Below are 15596 nucleotides of genomic sequence, written 5' to 3' on the forward strand. Positions count from 1 at the left end.
CTTGTTGGGATAAAAATAATAATTATGACTAGTTAAGCCACTATAAAACTTACGTATCACAATAAAATGCATGAAAAAACGAGATATTTACATAAATACATCTCATAATTACAAATAAAAAAGTATTTAGTTTGGTATATAAATATTACACTTTAAGTTATTACTCTAGATTTACGAGTAGATTTTTTCACCTAAATATATGCAATAGGACCAACTATTTTTATCTTAGCTGTACATTTCAATAACGTTAAAATTTTATATCAAAATAATTTTTTTTTATGGGTCAGGAATTTAGATTTTCTTATAACTATTTTTTTTTCACATCAATAAATCTTCTGTGTCGGTGATGTATGTTTTATTCCTTTCTGAATTGCGAATTAACTAATAAAGTTGGGCGTTTTTATCTGTAAAAGAATCAATCCACGCATGCAATATATTTGGTCACTGAGAAGACGAGGTAACAGGACATGAATCGATGCACGTGGAGCATGTTACTCCCTGCAAAGATAGAAAGAAATCTAGCACCGAAGTGTTGTTCTGCCACTACTGAGCATGCATGGTGACTCATGCATAGGACACTCTGCTTCTTCTTCTTCTTCTTTTTTGGATCAAATCATGTGGTAAGGAAAATTGATCACGCATCTCCGCAAGCAATAGGATTTCCCCATTTTTGGGCTGTCCTAGAAAAGCTTGGATGCAGGTATTATAGATGCTTTACATGATAAGTAATTGATTTTTTTTTTTAATCGTAGGAATGTGAAAATAATAAATAACTTGAAAAATCAAGGTTAATTCATAAGAAGGTCAAGTATACATAATTGCAAATAATGAAATAAAAAGCATTAGATAGATATTTAAGATGTGATATTTATTGTTTTAGAATTAAGATAACAAGAACATCTAAAGAGGGTGAATTAAGTTTTCCACTAATAATAATAAATATCGCAATTAACTTAATTAAATACAATTAAACAACAATAAAATTAAAGTTCTTAAAGTAAAGAATGTAGGGATAGAAATTACAAACTTGATTTTTAATGTGGTTTAATAAGCTTATATCCATACCTTAACCACAAAATCAGTCTGAAGTATTGTATTATTTACTAATCCAAGCCAAGGATTATAAAGTCCTTGAGGAATCCTCATAAAACCCCTTTTCATCACTTGAAAAAATACTCTCTTTAAGATTTTTTTTTCCTTAGTGATGTACCTCACAAATAACTAAGAGTTAATTTTTCATTTAAACTACTGAAGGATTACAATTGTTTGATATATAACAATACTCTCTCAAAGTGTAGATAATACAATTAAAACTTATATCTTTATTGTTCACTCAATAGCATTTAGAATGTACGAAGATGTTTAAGTGTAGTGAGTGTAAGAATTTATACTCTTATGCAAAAATATAATGTTTTAATGCACAATATAAGTATGATTTAGGATTGATGATTTGAAGTTGTTTTTAATCTTAAAATAACTTTTGTGTGTGTGTTGTGTTTCTGGTAAAAACTAGTTATTTTTATAGTCATTATTGTTCCTCTGACAGCTAAAACGATTGATTAGTTCAAATTGGTCAAGTTAATCAGTTGACTGGTTCCTACAAATTTCTAGGTGTGTTTATTCTTGATAAACAAGTGGTCGATTTATTCACTTCATATAGTCAAAAGGTTAATCAGTTTAACTTAAAATCTAGTTTTAACAATTTTAAACATAATGGATCTTGAACTGACTAAATACATATCAATCCTATAATGCATACAATGTGAAGTGTGTGAATTTATTTTAATTTGTGCTATTAAGTAAAATATAGAGATTTAGATAATAAACACTAAAATGAATCCTTAAGAACTAAGTCTTCACTTGCTTGGAATTTTGGACTTGATTTATTTATTCATTTAATTTTTCATGCTTGTTGATGATATTTGTATAAACTTGTTTAAACTTAATCTCAAGTAAGTATATCATTAGTATATTTTCATTTAATTGTTATCATCAAAATATATAAACATTAATATGTGACTCAAAGGTCAACAATATTAATGTAAAGATTTAACAAAGATAAAACAATTATCAAAGTTAAAAAATCTACTAATAGTCTTTTTATAGACTAAAATTTAGAACTATTTATATTGTGGCTAACTATTAATTTGATGGCTGGACAAAACATCATTTATAACATTATAATATGAACAAATGGTCTTTATTATTAAAGTTGTAGATAATTGTTTCATCTTTCCAACCTAAAAGTAACGGGCTTCTTTAGACATCTAACACTTCAGATATAAGCTAAACACCAAATAATATCTGGGTTATGGGATAAATTCAAATTTTTATTCTGTTGCTAAGATTTGAACTTTAAAAAAACAATATTTATTCTTAGAATCTTCATGAACATTTCATTTATACATATTAGCTCTCCATTAAGCTAAATCACACCTAAATCTGAGGTCGATAACTCTAATTATAACCTAAAAACCAAATAGTATTCCAGTTTAAATAGAACCAGCTCGACTAGGATTTCTTTTTCTAAGCTTAGTTCTCTTTTTGTCTCTCCATATAAACCCTAATTTCAATAATTAAAAACATCAATCAATCATTTGAATTATAAAATATGTTTATTTTAACAAAACTATATTTAAAATTAGCATTTATTATAAATTAAAAATATCTTATATTATTACAATTATTATTATAGAAGGTATTTAAGTTAGAAAACTTAGTGGTAATTTAAGTTTGAATCTCTTTCCTGTTAAACCCAAGAGGCTTTCCAATAAGATTTCAAAGCCTTGTATTCTTCGTTAGGGTTCTTACTTGGGCTGCCGTGAGAGTTTTGTCCAAGAATGTTGTCAATGATCATTTTAGAATCAGATTCTAATATTATATTCCTAAGCTAATGCTGAAAGCATCACAAGAATCTTGTCCTGTGATTTAGATAGCTCTCTTAAAAACTATGATAACACTTGTACTCTTTATTATATAGGAAATCATGAATGTGTTATTATTATTTTATTATTCAAATTATAAACTTCATAATCTCATTACACAACCCAAGGCTCGAAATCATCATTATTATATTAAGGCATTAATGAGCTTTTTAACAGCCAACAACTCTTTTCTTTTTCCAGCAAACAACAACCCTGTCAGCCTTCTCTCGTGCCACCAACCCAGTAGCTAATCGAGGAGTGCTACAGTATTTGCTATATGTAGCGAGTACTAGAGGTAAATATTTTCGATTTGATTTGGTTTTTATTTAAAAAAATTAACTAAATTGAATTTTTATTTTTTTAATTTAAAATCAAAATCGAATTAAAACTGGTTCAAACTAATTATTTTTTATTTGGTTTGATTAATTGAGAAAAAGAATAAAAAAAAACCAATATAATCTAGTTTTGTTTCATGTGAAGAGCAAGTTGATGCCAACAAAGTGAAAATGAATGATAAATTAATTAATTAATCTAAATGGCAAGAATTTCAGCCATGTACACAATGCAAAATAACAATTTTAACCAACAAGATTTCTACCCATTCATAGAAAAACCAAAACAGCCCAAAAAATCCATGAAACAAAAATAGATAAAAAAAAAAAAAAGTGCATATCCTTTTATGTAAAAACATGTGGAAAAAATGCACATCCCTTTTATGCAAAAGAAAGTTTTTTTATCTCTTTATCTGTTGTTTAAAAATAATGATTATGAAGTATTCAAGTATCAAGATAAATATAGTATGAAAGAGAAAAAGATTGAAAATTTAGGGTAATGCTGATATTTAAAGTTTTGGCAATAATTGTTTTAATGCTTGAGTTTTGATCTAAAGAATTAAAGAACAATGAAAGAATTAAATAAGAAGAATAGTGAGAGAGAGAGAGAGAGAAAGGCAACTTAAAAGATATTCCAATAAAAATAAGAGACAATCGAGACAAATTGTGAAGATTTAGATTTCAAATTCAGTTCAATTCAAACTGTTTAAGATTTCAGAAACCAAATCAAAGCAAATTTTTTTATATATTCTTTAATCAGTTTATTCATTTTTTTTTAATTCAGTTTTTTCAGTTTTTTTTTTTTTTTAATTTTTCCATTTTAATCAGTTTTTCAATTTTTTTCACCCCTGACAAATACTGTTCATTTGGGTAGAATAGCTATCCAAGCAGGAGCAACAATGCTCTGCTATTTTTTCACACACACTAGCTACTACAGCTAAGGATGAGTTTGGCTCCCAAGAGTGTGGATGCAAGTAATAATTTAAGCCAAGTAAAATTATAATACATTCTCCTTTCTATCTATATAATCTGTAAAATAGAGCAATTTGAGATTAACAGTAAGGATTTATCCATCCAGGACCAAGCTGGCTCGTTGGCCACACATCTTGATTTGGTTTTTTCTTCCGAAGAATGAAGCTACCATCTCAGATGATTCTTTCTTCCTTTCTCGTTGGCCACACATTTACCTAAGCCACCATCTTTGAACAGCAGAAAGTGGAGTGTTCAAGAACGGGCAGTGGCGGTGGACAAGAGGATTGATGGTCCTTCCGATCTGAGCCCACACGCTCTGATGGTAACCAGCAGTCACAGGGGCATGATACATGAGCTTCAATAGCTGTTAAGAAAAAATTTGAGAAACAAGAAAGAAAGGCTTAGTTAGGTCATGCACCTAAAATATTCTAAGATCACTGGAATGCCACCATTTCTTAGCTGAAAATGTTCCTAAAAATCTATAGTGAAATATTGTACCAAAAGGGAAAACTCATTCCATTTTCTTAGCTGCAAGTAAGCGTATCTCATCCACCAAACACAACAGAGCAAATTTTAGGGTCCCGTGAGATTCAAAGACCATTTTGAATCCCCCCTACCAATCACCATTAAAACATACTTAGGAGCAGAACCTAAAAATAGTAGCACGTTCTTCGTTTGATCAGCTCAAGACAACAGATTCATAACATCAAATTCTCATAATGTGCTTCAAGCATTTTGATTTTTGCAGGACCAACGCTTTTCAATCTGGCTCCAAATTCTTTGGAGGACTCGTTCAATTTCATAAGTTTACACCTTCACAATCCCAGGAAATTTCCGTGAATTAAATAGGAGGAACACATTTGCCTAAGTGTATGCATAGATAGTCTCTAATCTACTTCTTGCCTTCATTTCTTAAATTGCACCACTATAATATATAAGCACTCCACTTTTGAAAAGATCAATTTTCATCAAAACTTTGATTCAGTTCAAATGCATGAGTGATTGCTTCCCTGCTTTCCCAACAGGAATGGGTCAGCATGCATGTCCGTATTGATCAAACAAATATCTATTTGGATCCACCCCACAAAAAAAAAAAAGAGGAAAAGGGGAATTTGTTTACATTTTCAACAATGAAATTCATTCATCACAATATTGCATGATCAGAAAGTAATTTACCTGCCAGTACATGAATGTTTGTATTATGTTGCGTTGCCACCTGCATTCATCAAACCATGATTATTATTCCAACAAGAAAAAAAGGTCAGATCAAAAGGAAGGGAATAGGTTTAACAATTTACGAGAACAAGGAGACAATTAACAGGAAGCCAAGCCCAATTTCAGTATGAGAGGACAGAATGCTGAGGGTAGTTGTGTTGGACTCCACCCATACACAAGGGTCTTCAAGGTACTTCCTGTGGAACCAAACACAAACTTTTCAAGAAGAAAAGAAAAACAATGAATTACAAGATAGATGCCACAAATTCACAAGTTAAGAAACTAATATAAAAATGAAACAACAGTAACAACAAATCAACTCCAGTCAAATGCTAATCATTTGAAGGTCCATGACCACTTGACCGGTATAAGGAATAACCATAGAAACTTGTGCCAGTCAAACTACTGAAACTAAATATCCGTGCATTCATTGATGTGAAAACACAAATCTCTTCTACCTGTACAAGGTGGAACTGCTGAAATTACACCTCAAGAATTTGGCAACATGCTCCAGTGATCGGCACAAAATGGGAATTAAAGCAACTGCAAAAATGGTCAACATCAATACTCAACGAAAACACTGAGCTACAGAAATGGGCCAATTAATGGGAAATTGGAATCAGAAAATTATTGACTAAAAAAACATAAATTCAGAATAAGAAATTAGAAGCCAATTAATGCTCACCTTTGAGGCAAAGATGTGAAGTGACAAATGTAAGGCAGTAGATGAAGTAGATAAAATCTTTGGTTGCAATTATTGACTGAAAGTAAACTTGAATACCCTGCAAGTTCCATGCTCTGGGTCTCTACAAAAGACACAAACCTGGTTAGTGAAGAATAACTGTAATAAAAGGAAGACAGCACTGAAAAATATGACTTATAGGATAGAAAAAGAAACTGAAAAGCATATGTATTTCAGGTTACCCCATATAATGTGTACAAGGAATACAGAGACGAGCATGCAGTGCCCATAAACGACAGCCGATATGCCCTACTTGAAAGATTTTTAGGTGCAAGGGGAATGATTGCAAGCACAGCCACAACAAAAACCTGCAGGCAAGGACAGAAGCATATTATGAGAGATATATACTGAATTGAATGTACAATAAGGGTAGAAGCCCAGATTACAAGGAGATACATCAAAACCTGTGGGTAAAAATCTTTAGTTCTCTACCACAAATTAACAGGTTTATACCAGAAACTTAAAACCTATCCTCAAGAGAAAAAAAATAAAAAGAAGAATAACATCTTACTCCCAACCCCTCTTTGGATGGAATACAAGAACCAGAACCCTCCCCTCTGTCCTCTTATCTCATTCTTATTTTCTGAAAGAACCTAACAAATCTTACCACACTTGATTCAGGATTTCAGTGTTTTCTATGACAGTATATAGACTAAAAAAAATGACTAACATATTATTCCCAGAGCTTCAAGGGAAACAAGGTTCAGAAATAAGCCAAAATTAAAATCAAGACATCCCAAATTTTTGCTAGAAATTTATTCAGGACAGCCACATGGAGCCCTTCAGAAGTCAAGGCTTTCTGATTATTTCCAATAAGACTACAGGAGACTTGATTCACATAATTGGGTTTAATTAATTTTACAAGCCAAGGGAACTGTTGAGTTTCCAGGTTTGTAGGTATGGTATGAATGTTATCAGAGGCTTATAAATTGAATGTATTCATATTTTTTGGGGTTTTGACCAAAGTTCATACAGGCTGAAGAGTTAAGATTAATCGAAAATTTTAAATGCATCCCTGTAACGCTTCAATCCAAAATCAGGAATAGTTACGCAGTTTTAGAAAATTAGTGACTCTAACCTATGAGCAAAGCTGACAGGCCCATGGCCGCAATGCCTGAGGCTTGCAGATGGAAAACTCAGACGTTTCTGTTCTTTTCTTAATTCTCTCAGGAAACCAACTCAATCTAATTTTTTATTCCATCAACCCTGAAATGTTACCTAGGTGGTGGGAAGAGGCAAAAGGAGGGTGGGTGGAGAAGGAGGTAGCTAATCATTTACAATGAAGAGCTTCCTACAGTCAGAACCAGCTTTTGGCGAATCTGAAATAAGTGAAATAATTCCATCACATGAAAGCTGCTCCATAAAAATGTGTCTAACCAAAATTGAGGTCCTGTCTGATCAAAACTTTACTAGTAATTCAAGGAGTTCAAGAAACTAACTAAACAAGAACAAACACATGGTTCTTAGGAATTCAAAAGATGGATTTAGATATTTGTAAAGTTCAAGCAAGTAAAAGATGAATGGCTTATGCACAAATATTCAGCTGAATCTGTTAATCATCTAGTTTTACATACCTAACAGCCTAGAGAATTTCAGAAGGTTGTGAATGGAGCTGTGAGCTTTACTTGGGTAGTCAAGCTGATTAGCTGGAATTGGTGGTATAATCAATACAGGAAAACTCATTATGGGCTGTTTCTCAAGCAAGATTTTTTTAACTTGCAGAAGGAGTAAAAAATAGATCACATTTCAGGGAGAATAGTCCCCTCTCACCTCTAAGGATTTCTATATAATTGATATACTAGATAATCTCTGGTCAATTGCCGATCCTCTATCTTACATGTAGTGAACAAAGTATACAATATAACACCCAAAACAAAAGGCATAGAGTGCATATTAAGTTTTGTAATTTTCCGTTCCTTGTGAATGAAGAAAGCAAGCAATAAAAATGAAAAGAAAGAAAATTATAGTCCATAAACAAATAGAAATGTGTAGCACATTTGACAAAATCTATCCTTCAAGTATTACACATGCAAGCATACGAGGGAAAAGAATACTCTACCCAAGCATTGACAGAAAATTGTATGGTTTGTCGATACAAGTGGACAGAGGTTGGATTTTGGCCTGCAGTTGCTGATGGTCCAGAGGCTCTAGCAGTTGACCCTACAGCATCACAATTTTGGTCCAAAGACTCAATCTTATAAAAGAAGCAAAATGACAGACCAATAACAAGATAGTGAACTTGACTTTTGTATACATGTAGAAGAAGAAAAATTCATGTGATTCTCTTTATTTCAATCAAATTAAAAACTGGAACAGATTTTCCAACCTGTATTGCGTATTTGAGGTTGGCCATCTGAAGGGGGTGATGATGAAGAGGATGATGCAGATGAGTTTGTTGACTGAGACGAACCATTAGTAGACATCACCTCCACCACTAGATCAGGGTCCTGCCAATTAAACATGTACAACAATTATCAACTACAGCAAATTCATATGCAGCAGCACCTCTTAAATATTACATGAAAATGCGCAGCAAAACTCTAATTAGCAAAAACAGCAGAAATAGTAAACTAGAAACGCATCATCATTTGGCATTGCAGTGAGCTGGATTGCACAGCTCCTACTTGGATAGTATCCAGGGATTATTAGTGTAAGGATCAACAGAATCCTTTGGCAAGTATGGGATATGGATAGGAGGCTCATAACCATAGAGTATTTTGTATGGAGTGGACTTAGTAGAAGCATAGTAATGGGTATTGTACCACCATTCAGCTAGGGATAGTCATTTGGACCGTTGACTAGGATTAGCCCTTGACATGCACCTCAGATAAGTCTCTAGACATTTGTTGACTGCTTCTGTTTGGCTGTCAATCTAGGGATGATAGGCCGTAGAGAAATGCAATTCAACCCTTTGTTGGCCAAATAAATGCTTCCATAACTGATTTAGAAACACAGGGTCCCTGTCATTGACAATGGTAGCTGGAAACCCATGCAACTTATCCACATTATCCATGAAATCAGTTGCTACAGTCACAACAGAGTATGAGATGTGATAGGGCTATGAAATGAACATACTTGTTGAATCTATCCACCATCACATAGATGACACTTTTACCATTAGACTTAGGGAGGCCCTCAATAAAATCCATGCTTATATCATTGAAAGGGCCTGTGGAATAGGAAAAGGCTGTAGCAAGCCTGGACTGAGGACAATTTTTGTTTTATTCCTCTAGCACACACTACACTCACATATTGCCTGATGTGTCTCTATTGCCTTTCCCAGTATAATAAACCCCCAACTCTTTTAGCAGTAGCAATAACTCCAGAGTGACCCCCTATAGGTGAATCATGGTACATAGCAATAAGCTTCTTTTGCAACTCAGGATCATTACCAACTACTATTTTTTCCTTCCTGTTTAGATGACCATTCACACATTATAGTGAGGGTGTGAGTTAGGATCCTGTAGCATATCATGAATAATCCTTTGTGTAGTGTTGTCCTTTTCTCAGGATGCCTTAATCAGATTCATTAGTGTAGTGGAGACCAATGACACTACCATAGTAAACAGCTCTCCCTTAGGATTTCTAGATAAAGTATCAGTTGCAGTGTTATCCTTACCCTTTTTGTATTCAATCTCAAAGTCCAAGCTTAATAGCTTACGGAGCCATAAGTGATGCGAGGGAAAGGTGATTTTCTGCTCCATTAGATACTTCAAAGTAACATGATTTGTTCGAACCTTGAAATGTCTGCCTAAAAGGTAGTGTCTCCACTTAGAAACTGCATGATGTATAACTATCATTTCCTTTTCATAGGTGGATAGAACTTGTTGTCTTGGACCTGGAGATTTGCTAATGAAGGCTAGTGGGAGACCCTCATATATCAACATTTCCCCAATGCCACTCCATGAAGCATATGTTTCTATAACAAACATCTTGTTTAGGTCAGGTAAAGCCAAAACTGGAGGTTGAGTCATTTAACTGTTTCAGCTTCTCAAAGGCTTCCATTGCCTCTCTGTTCCACAAGAAGGCATCCTTTCTTAGCAACTGTGTCAATGGTTTACAAATCAATCCATAACCCTTGACAAATTTCCTATAGTAACCTGTAAATTAAAGAAACCCATGCAATTGTTTGATTCGAGGTTCAAACCAATCAGTCACAGTTGTTTAGATCAACAATGAAAACATCTACCACAAAGCTTACCCCCTACATCTTTCACTTGAAGTCCTTACACATTGCAGTGCAACTCATAGTACTACCATTGGCTACCTCAACTGTTAAAGGCTTAATTGATAACCAGTCATATTGTAACTTCCTTGCTGATTCAATGTTTAAAAAGTTATGAGTACTACCTGAGCCAATCAGAATGAACACTAAATGTTTTTCCTTTCTGCCAGTGACCCTTAGCATATGGAACCCCATTGTTCCTTCCAATGCATTGATGGAAATGAGTGGAGTAATGGTATCTGGTTTATTTTCTTCCACTTCATCATCACCTTCTTCATCTTCCACTATGCACAATGAATATAGTTTCTTGTTCTTGCATCTATGGCCAGGTATAAACCTATCATCACACTAAAAGCATGTTCTTGCATCTATGACCAGGTATAAACCTATCATCACACCAAAAGCATAGGCCCTTGGCTCTTTTATCTTCTAATTCCTTGGTTCCTAGTGATTTGGTAGGTTTGGAATTTAGGTTGTAGGTGTAATTTGGGGTAGGTAGTAACCCAGCTTGGACCTATTTTAAGGCAGGGTTGTTTGGTGGGTTTAGGTTCTCAAAAGGGTTCTGGAATGATTGTGGTTTTGTTTGGGTGGTCTGTAGGGTGGTTTGAGTGTAGTGTCTGATTTGTGTGGGGTGTGATCTTCTAAGGATAGAATTTTGTTTTGTAGACGAACAAGGTTGTAGGTCTGTTTTAGTGTTTTTGGCTAAAACATTTTAACTAAATTCTTTATCTCTACCTCTAGCCCTCCAATGAAGAAGAGCATGGCTTGTTTCTCGTTGATCTCAGCTCTGTTACACAAGACATCAAAATCTTGTACGTAGGTTTTAAGATTTCTAGTCTGCCTCAGGTCCATCAGCTCTTCCAATGGGTCCTTCTGACCCCCAAAACTTGGCACATAAAGCCTCCACATACTCTTCCCATAGTATACCCTGACCTCCCGAACTCCTAATATAATTTTGATGCCAATACAAGGCTTTCCTATTTAGATGGTAAGAAGCTAACTTCAGCTTCTTCCATATCAAAATATTGATTACATTTGTACAACCATTTGTGTACAACCTCTCCATCAAAAGGGTGGAAATCTTGTTTTGGCTTGTGCAATCTGTAGCAGTGCTGCCTTTCTTCACAGGACTTGCAAGTTTTGGTTGCAGAATCTTCTGTGTAAGGGTTCAGCTTCTCCCTAGCAGAGCTGGTTTCACCAACAGTCTATTGTAGAGTCTGCAATATAGATATTTGTTGATAGGATAGACCACTAATGAGGTCCTTCAGTTCATCCAATCGAACTTCATGGTTGGATGTAGTATTCTCTAGCTTTTTATTGTAAGAATCCAATATCTTCACCATGTGTTCATATTTTTGGGCTTGATCTTTGTCAGATTCGAGAGAATCCTCCAGTCATTTCAAGTCTTGATATCAAGTGTCAAGAGCCATTCCACTGATGTGAAGACAATGAGTTTTGATACCACTTGAGTGAGCTAGATTTCCACAGCTCCTACTTGGATAGTATCCAGGGATTATTAGTGCAGAGATCAACAAGGAAAGCCCTGCTAATCAATGGTAGCAATGACAGAAGCAAAAAAGAAGAAGAAGAAGAAAGGGAGAGAAGAAGAAACTTAATTCATCATAATTCTCTTTTTGTTATTCCCAGCAGAATTTATGTTCCATATAGGGTACTGTGCTTCCTAACAGTACAACTCCTAATTTTTTATTAACTAACCCACTCTTCTTCCTGACTATCTTCTTTCTTCAACAGGGTGCATAATGTATACGCAATTAGTCAGTAATACGAACATACGACAAAATCTTAAAAGTAACATTGCAAATGTCATCAAATGACATAGCAATACTCTATCCATCGTGTCACAAAATCTCATTTGTAAGAAAATGTGCATTATTCAATCAAACCCACACATCCTAGGATTCTCAAGAATTAAAAGCCAAAATTTCAAAAAGAGCAACAAAAGAAACCAAACCCATTAACAATTTCAACCAAGATCCAAACTTTGATATTTGGCTTATACGCATAACCAAGAATCAAGAAACCCGTACTACCAACAACAGAACCAAACCTGATAAGTAAATTAAACAAAAAGAAAAGGTTGGATTAATTCACAATACTGAATACATGCAATATTAATAAGATTATAGTGGTAGAAAATCAAGTAAAACAAGATTCCAAACCCAAAAACAAACAAGACCCATTTGAAACCCACTATTCCAAATCCCAAAAACCCAAGAATCAAGAGCCAAAACCAATAAAAGTGAGAAGGAAAAGAATAAAGAAAGAGGGTGTACGGACGATGTAGCGTTGGTAGAATTTGCGCTTGAAGTGATCAAGAACATCAGAGCGAGAAGACAAGTGAGGAGGGATGAGGATATTGGACCAGTAATCAGCCCATCTAGGGTCGTTGTCGTAATCATAAGCAGCAGCCGCTATTCTCTTAAGCTTCTGTGAATCCTCTGTTTCTTGTCCCATTGTAGCTGATCTTTTGCTAGTAGTATCTGGAAGCGTAAAGTTGTGTTGAATCTTCCACTGTCTACAAAAATACTACAATTGGCTACGCTTTTAGTTTTTTACATATATTTGGTATTGTGATGGTGGTTGTTTTTTTTAAGTATTTATTATTTAATAATATATTAAATAATAATTTTTTATTTTTTAAAAATTATTTTTAATTTTAATATATTAAAATGATTTAAAAATATTATATATTAATTTAAAGTAAATAAAAAATAATATTTTTTTTTTAAATGACAGACAGGATTTTAAATTGATACTTTTTTTACCTTTTTTTTATTATTATTATTATTATTATTATTATTATTATTATGAGTGATATTTTCTTTCTCTTTTTAATGTATAAGCATTTTATGCATGTGTTTTAAATCTGACTCTGACTCAGTGCTTGTATTATAGGTTTTGATTAGATTATTGGATTATTCTCAATTAATTTTTTATTTTTTATTTTTAAAAAAATCAAATAATATTATTTTTGTTTAAAAAATCAATGAATTTTATATTGATTTTTAATTAGATTTTGTTGAATCAACTTGGATTTCTAACTGGATCGGTTGAGTTTTTACTTTCCTTTATTTTTTTAAATTGATCCATTTTTAATTTTAGATTATCTGGATGTGAGGTGTCCTGTCAGGCAGTTTTAAAAATATTTTTCTATGTTGACAATTTTAATAAAGTGATTATCATTGTGTTAATATGACTATTGATATGTCGTATTGAATGATTAGCATAATAATTAATTTATCGATACAAATTTATTAATATAATTGATCCGTCCAACTACTCGTCCATTACAATTTTTAGGTGAACTTAAAAGGATTTTTTTTTTAAGTGAATGTATGTAATTGTTTCTGTTTTTAAAGCGAATGATATAAAATATATATTTCATAAAATATAAAATATTATTTATTATTTGTGGACTTGAGTTAATTTTATGTTGAAAATATAAATGAATTTAAAGCAACTTCAAGCTGTTTCACGGGAAGTATATAGTGAATTATAATTTATTATGCACTCTTCACTTTACAAAAGTGATTAGTGGATAACATATTCATCATTCATAATCAGATTAGTTCGGTTCAAACCTAAATGTTTTTTTATTGGATCCGACCTAGTAAAAAAAATCCAATTGTTATTTTATTTTTAATTGTGTTTTATTTATAAAAAAAAAAAAATTAGTGTTTAACATTATTCAATAACATTACATAAATTAAAAAGAGATCGTATGATAGTGTAGCATTTGCAGAATTTGATCGTAATTCTAATTTTGTTCCTGATAATATTTTACATAATTTTGTTGCACACTTAAAAAATCACGAAAAACTATAGTCCTCGTCGAATGAATTTCATACGTGATAGAATTGTAGATAGTTTAATAGAACAATAAAAAATATTTTATATAAAATATTATTTATTTCAAGATGTAATAGCAGTAATTAAATCTATAATATTTAAATTAAAAATCATCAATATATATATATAACCTTAATTTGGAAAATATTATTAACTAAACACAGTAAATTATTTTTTGTTCAACCTTAATTTCAACCATAATTTTAACCAAACATATATAAATATCAAGCAAATCTCAATGAAAAACACTTTTTATAAAATATATATTTTTTTTAAATTATAACCACAAAAGTTATTACAATATCAAATATATAAAATAATTTTTTTTTAAAAAATCACAATTTAATTATCACAATACTAAACACACTTGTTATATTTTATGAGAATATCACCGTTAGTGCCCTTCTATCATAAAATTCCAATTTTACGTGAACTTAGCTTTCTTTTCTTGCAAATATATACATACAAAAGACAAAAATATCTAATAAAATATGTTATTTTTCATATCTTATTTTTTTTTATTTAATAAAAAAAGAATTTTATATTTATATAAATTAAGATTGACCGAATGAAAGTTACTATCATTTTAATCCCTCAAGATAGTAAACGGTATTGCTTCAAGTATATAAATTTATAATATTACATTCCTTTTCTAACTCTTTTATTATGTATATTACATTACAATTCATGTTTTCTTTATTTCCATCGTCAATTTTTTTTATTTATAGTTTTATTTTTTCAAGTTGTATTAGCATGGTTTTATGTGTTGGTATTTCTTTCTATATGCATTCTCTTACATATATGAAATGTTGAAGGATACTTTGATGATGAATTTTTTATTTCAATCATCAAAAAACTTTTATTTACAATTTTATCATTTCAAATTATGTTAATATTATAATTTGTTCAATTGACATTCTCTTACATATATGTAGTGTTGGTAAATATTTTGATGATGCGTTAAATATCCATTTTGTTGTAGTTAAAAAGAAATTTTTAAAAAAAAGTACTAAACCCTTAAGCAAAAAACACCATAGAAAAACTTCATTTTGCTCCATAAAGTTTTGGTTTATCTATTATTTGGTCTCTAATATTTTCATGTTTCACATTTCACTCATAAACCTCATTTTTTGTGCTTCAATCCTTGGATATTGAGATAAAAAATAGAAAATTATCAAAAAATGTTGAAAAGAGAAAGTGCTCATATGATCACTTTCCATCAACAAAAAAGACTAATCTTTGTGTATAAGAATTTCTTTCTTTTAGAGAAGTTTATCAAAGATTATGTTGTCCTTTAACCATGTTGAAAAAAATCA

General features: G+C 31.9%; 1 protein-coding gene across 2 annotated transcripts; it reads right to left on the minus strand.

The window, feature by feature from the left end:
• Positions 1–4221: 4221 nt before the first annotated feature.
• On the minus strand, positions 4222–12961 carry LOC118056016 (uncharacterized). Of its 2 annotated transcripts, none has more exons than XM_035068095.2 (9): positions 12709–12961; positions 8512–8632; positions 8245–8345; positions 6368–6493; positions 6129–6249; positions 5902–5986; positions 5527–5640; positions 5405–5444; positions 4222–4592 (listed from the first exon to the last, which is right to left on the minus strand). In XM_035068095.2, exons 1-9 carry the CDS (start codon positions 12883–12885, stop codon positions 4440–4442), a joined length of 1038 nt encoding a protein of 345 aa, XP_034923986.1. In that variant the 5' UTR covers positions 12886–12961; the 3' UTR covers positions 4222–4439. The 2 variants fall into 2 exon arrangements, with proteins under 2 accessions (XP_034923986.1, XP_034923988.1); XM_035068097.2 differs by having other exon boundaries at positions 12705–12838.
• Positions 12962–15596: the final 2635 nt, after the last annotated feature.

The sequence above is a fragment of the Populus alba genome, chromosome 4 (genome assembly GCF_005239225.2).
Source record: "Populus alba chromosome 4, ASM523922v2, whole genome shotgun sequence".
NCBI lineage: Eukaryota > Viridiplantae > Streptophyta > Magnoliopsida > Malpighiales > Salicaceae > Populus > Populus alba.

Excerpts from the sequence above, each read along its gene's own strand:
- LOC118056016 (XM_035068095.2), bottom strand. The coding sequence starts at position 12,885 with ATGGGACAAGAAACAGAGGATTCACAGAAGCTTAAGAGAATAGCGGCT. Across the intron at positions 8,633-12,708 it reads AATTCTACCAACGCTACATC|GACCCTGATCTAGTGGTGGA; the intron begins GTCCGTACACCC and ends TTTAATTGGCAG. Across the intron at positions 6,494-8,244 it reads AATTTTCTGTCAATGCTTGG|GTTTTTGTTGTGGCTGTGCT; the intron begins GTAGAGTATTCT and ends CCTTGCCTGCAG.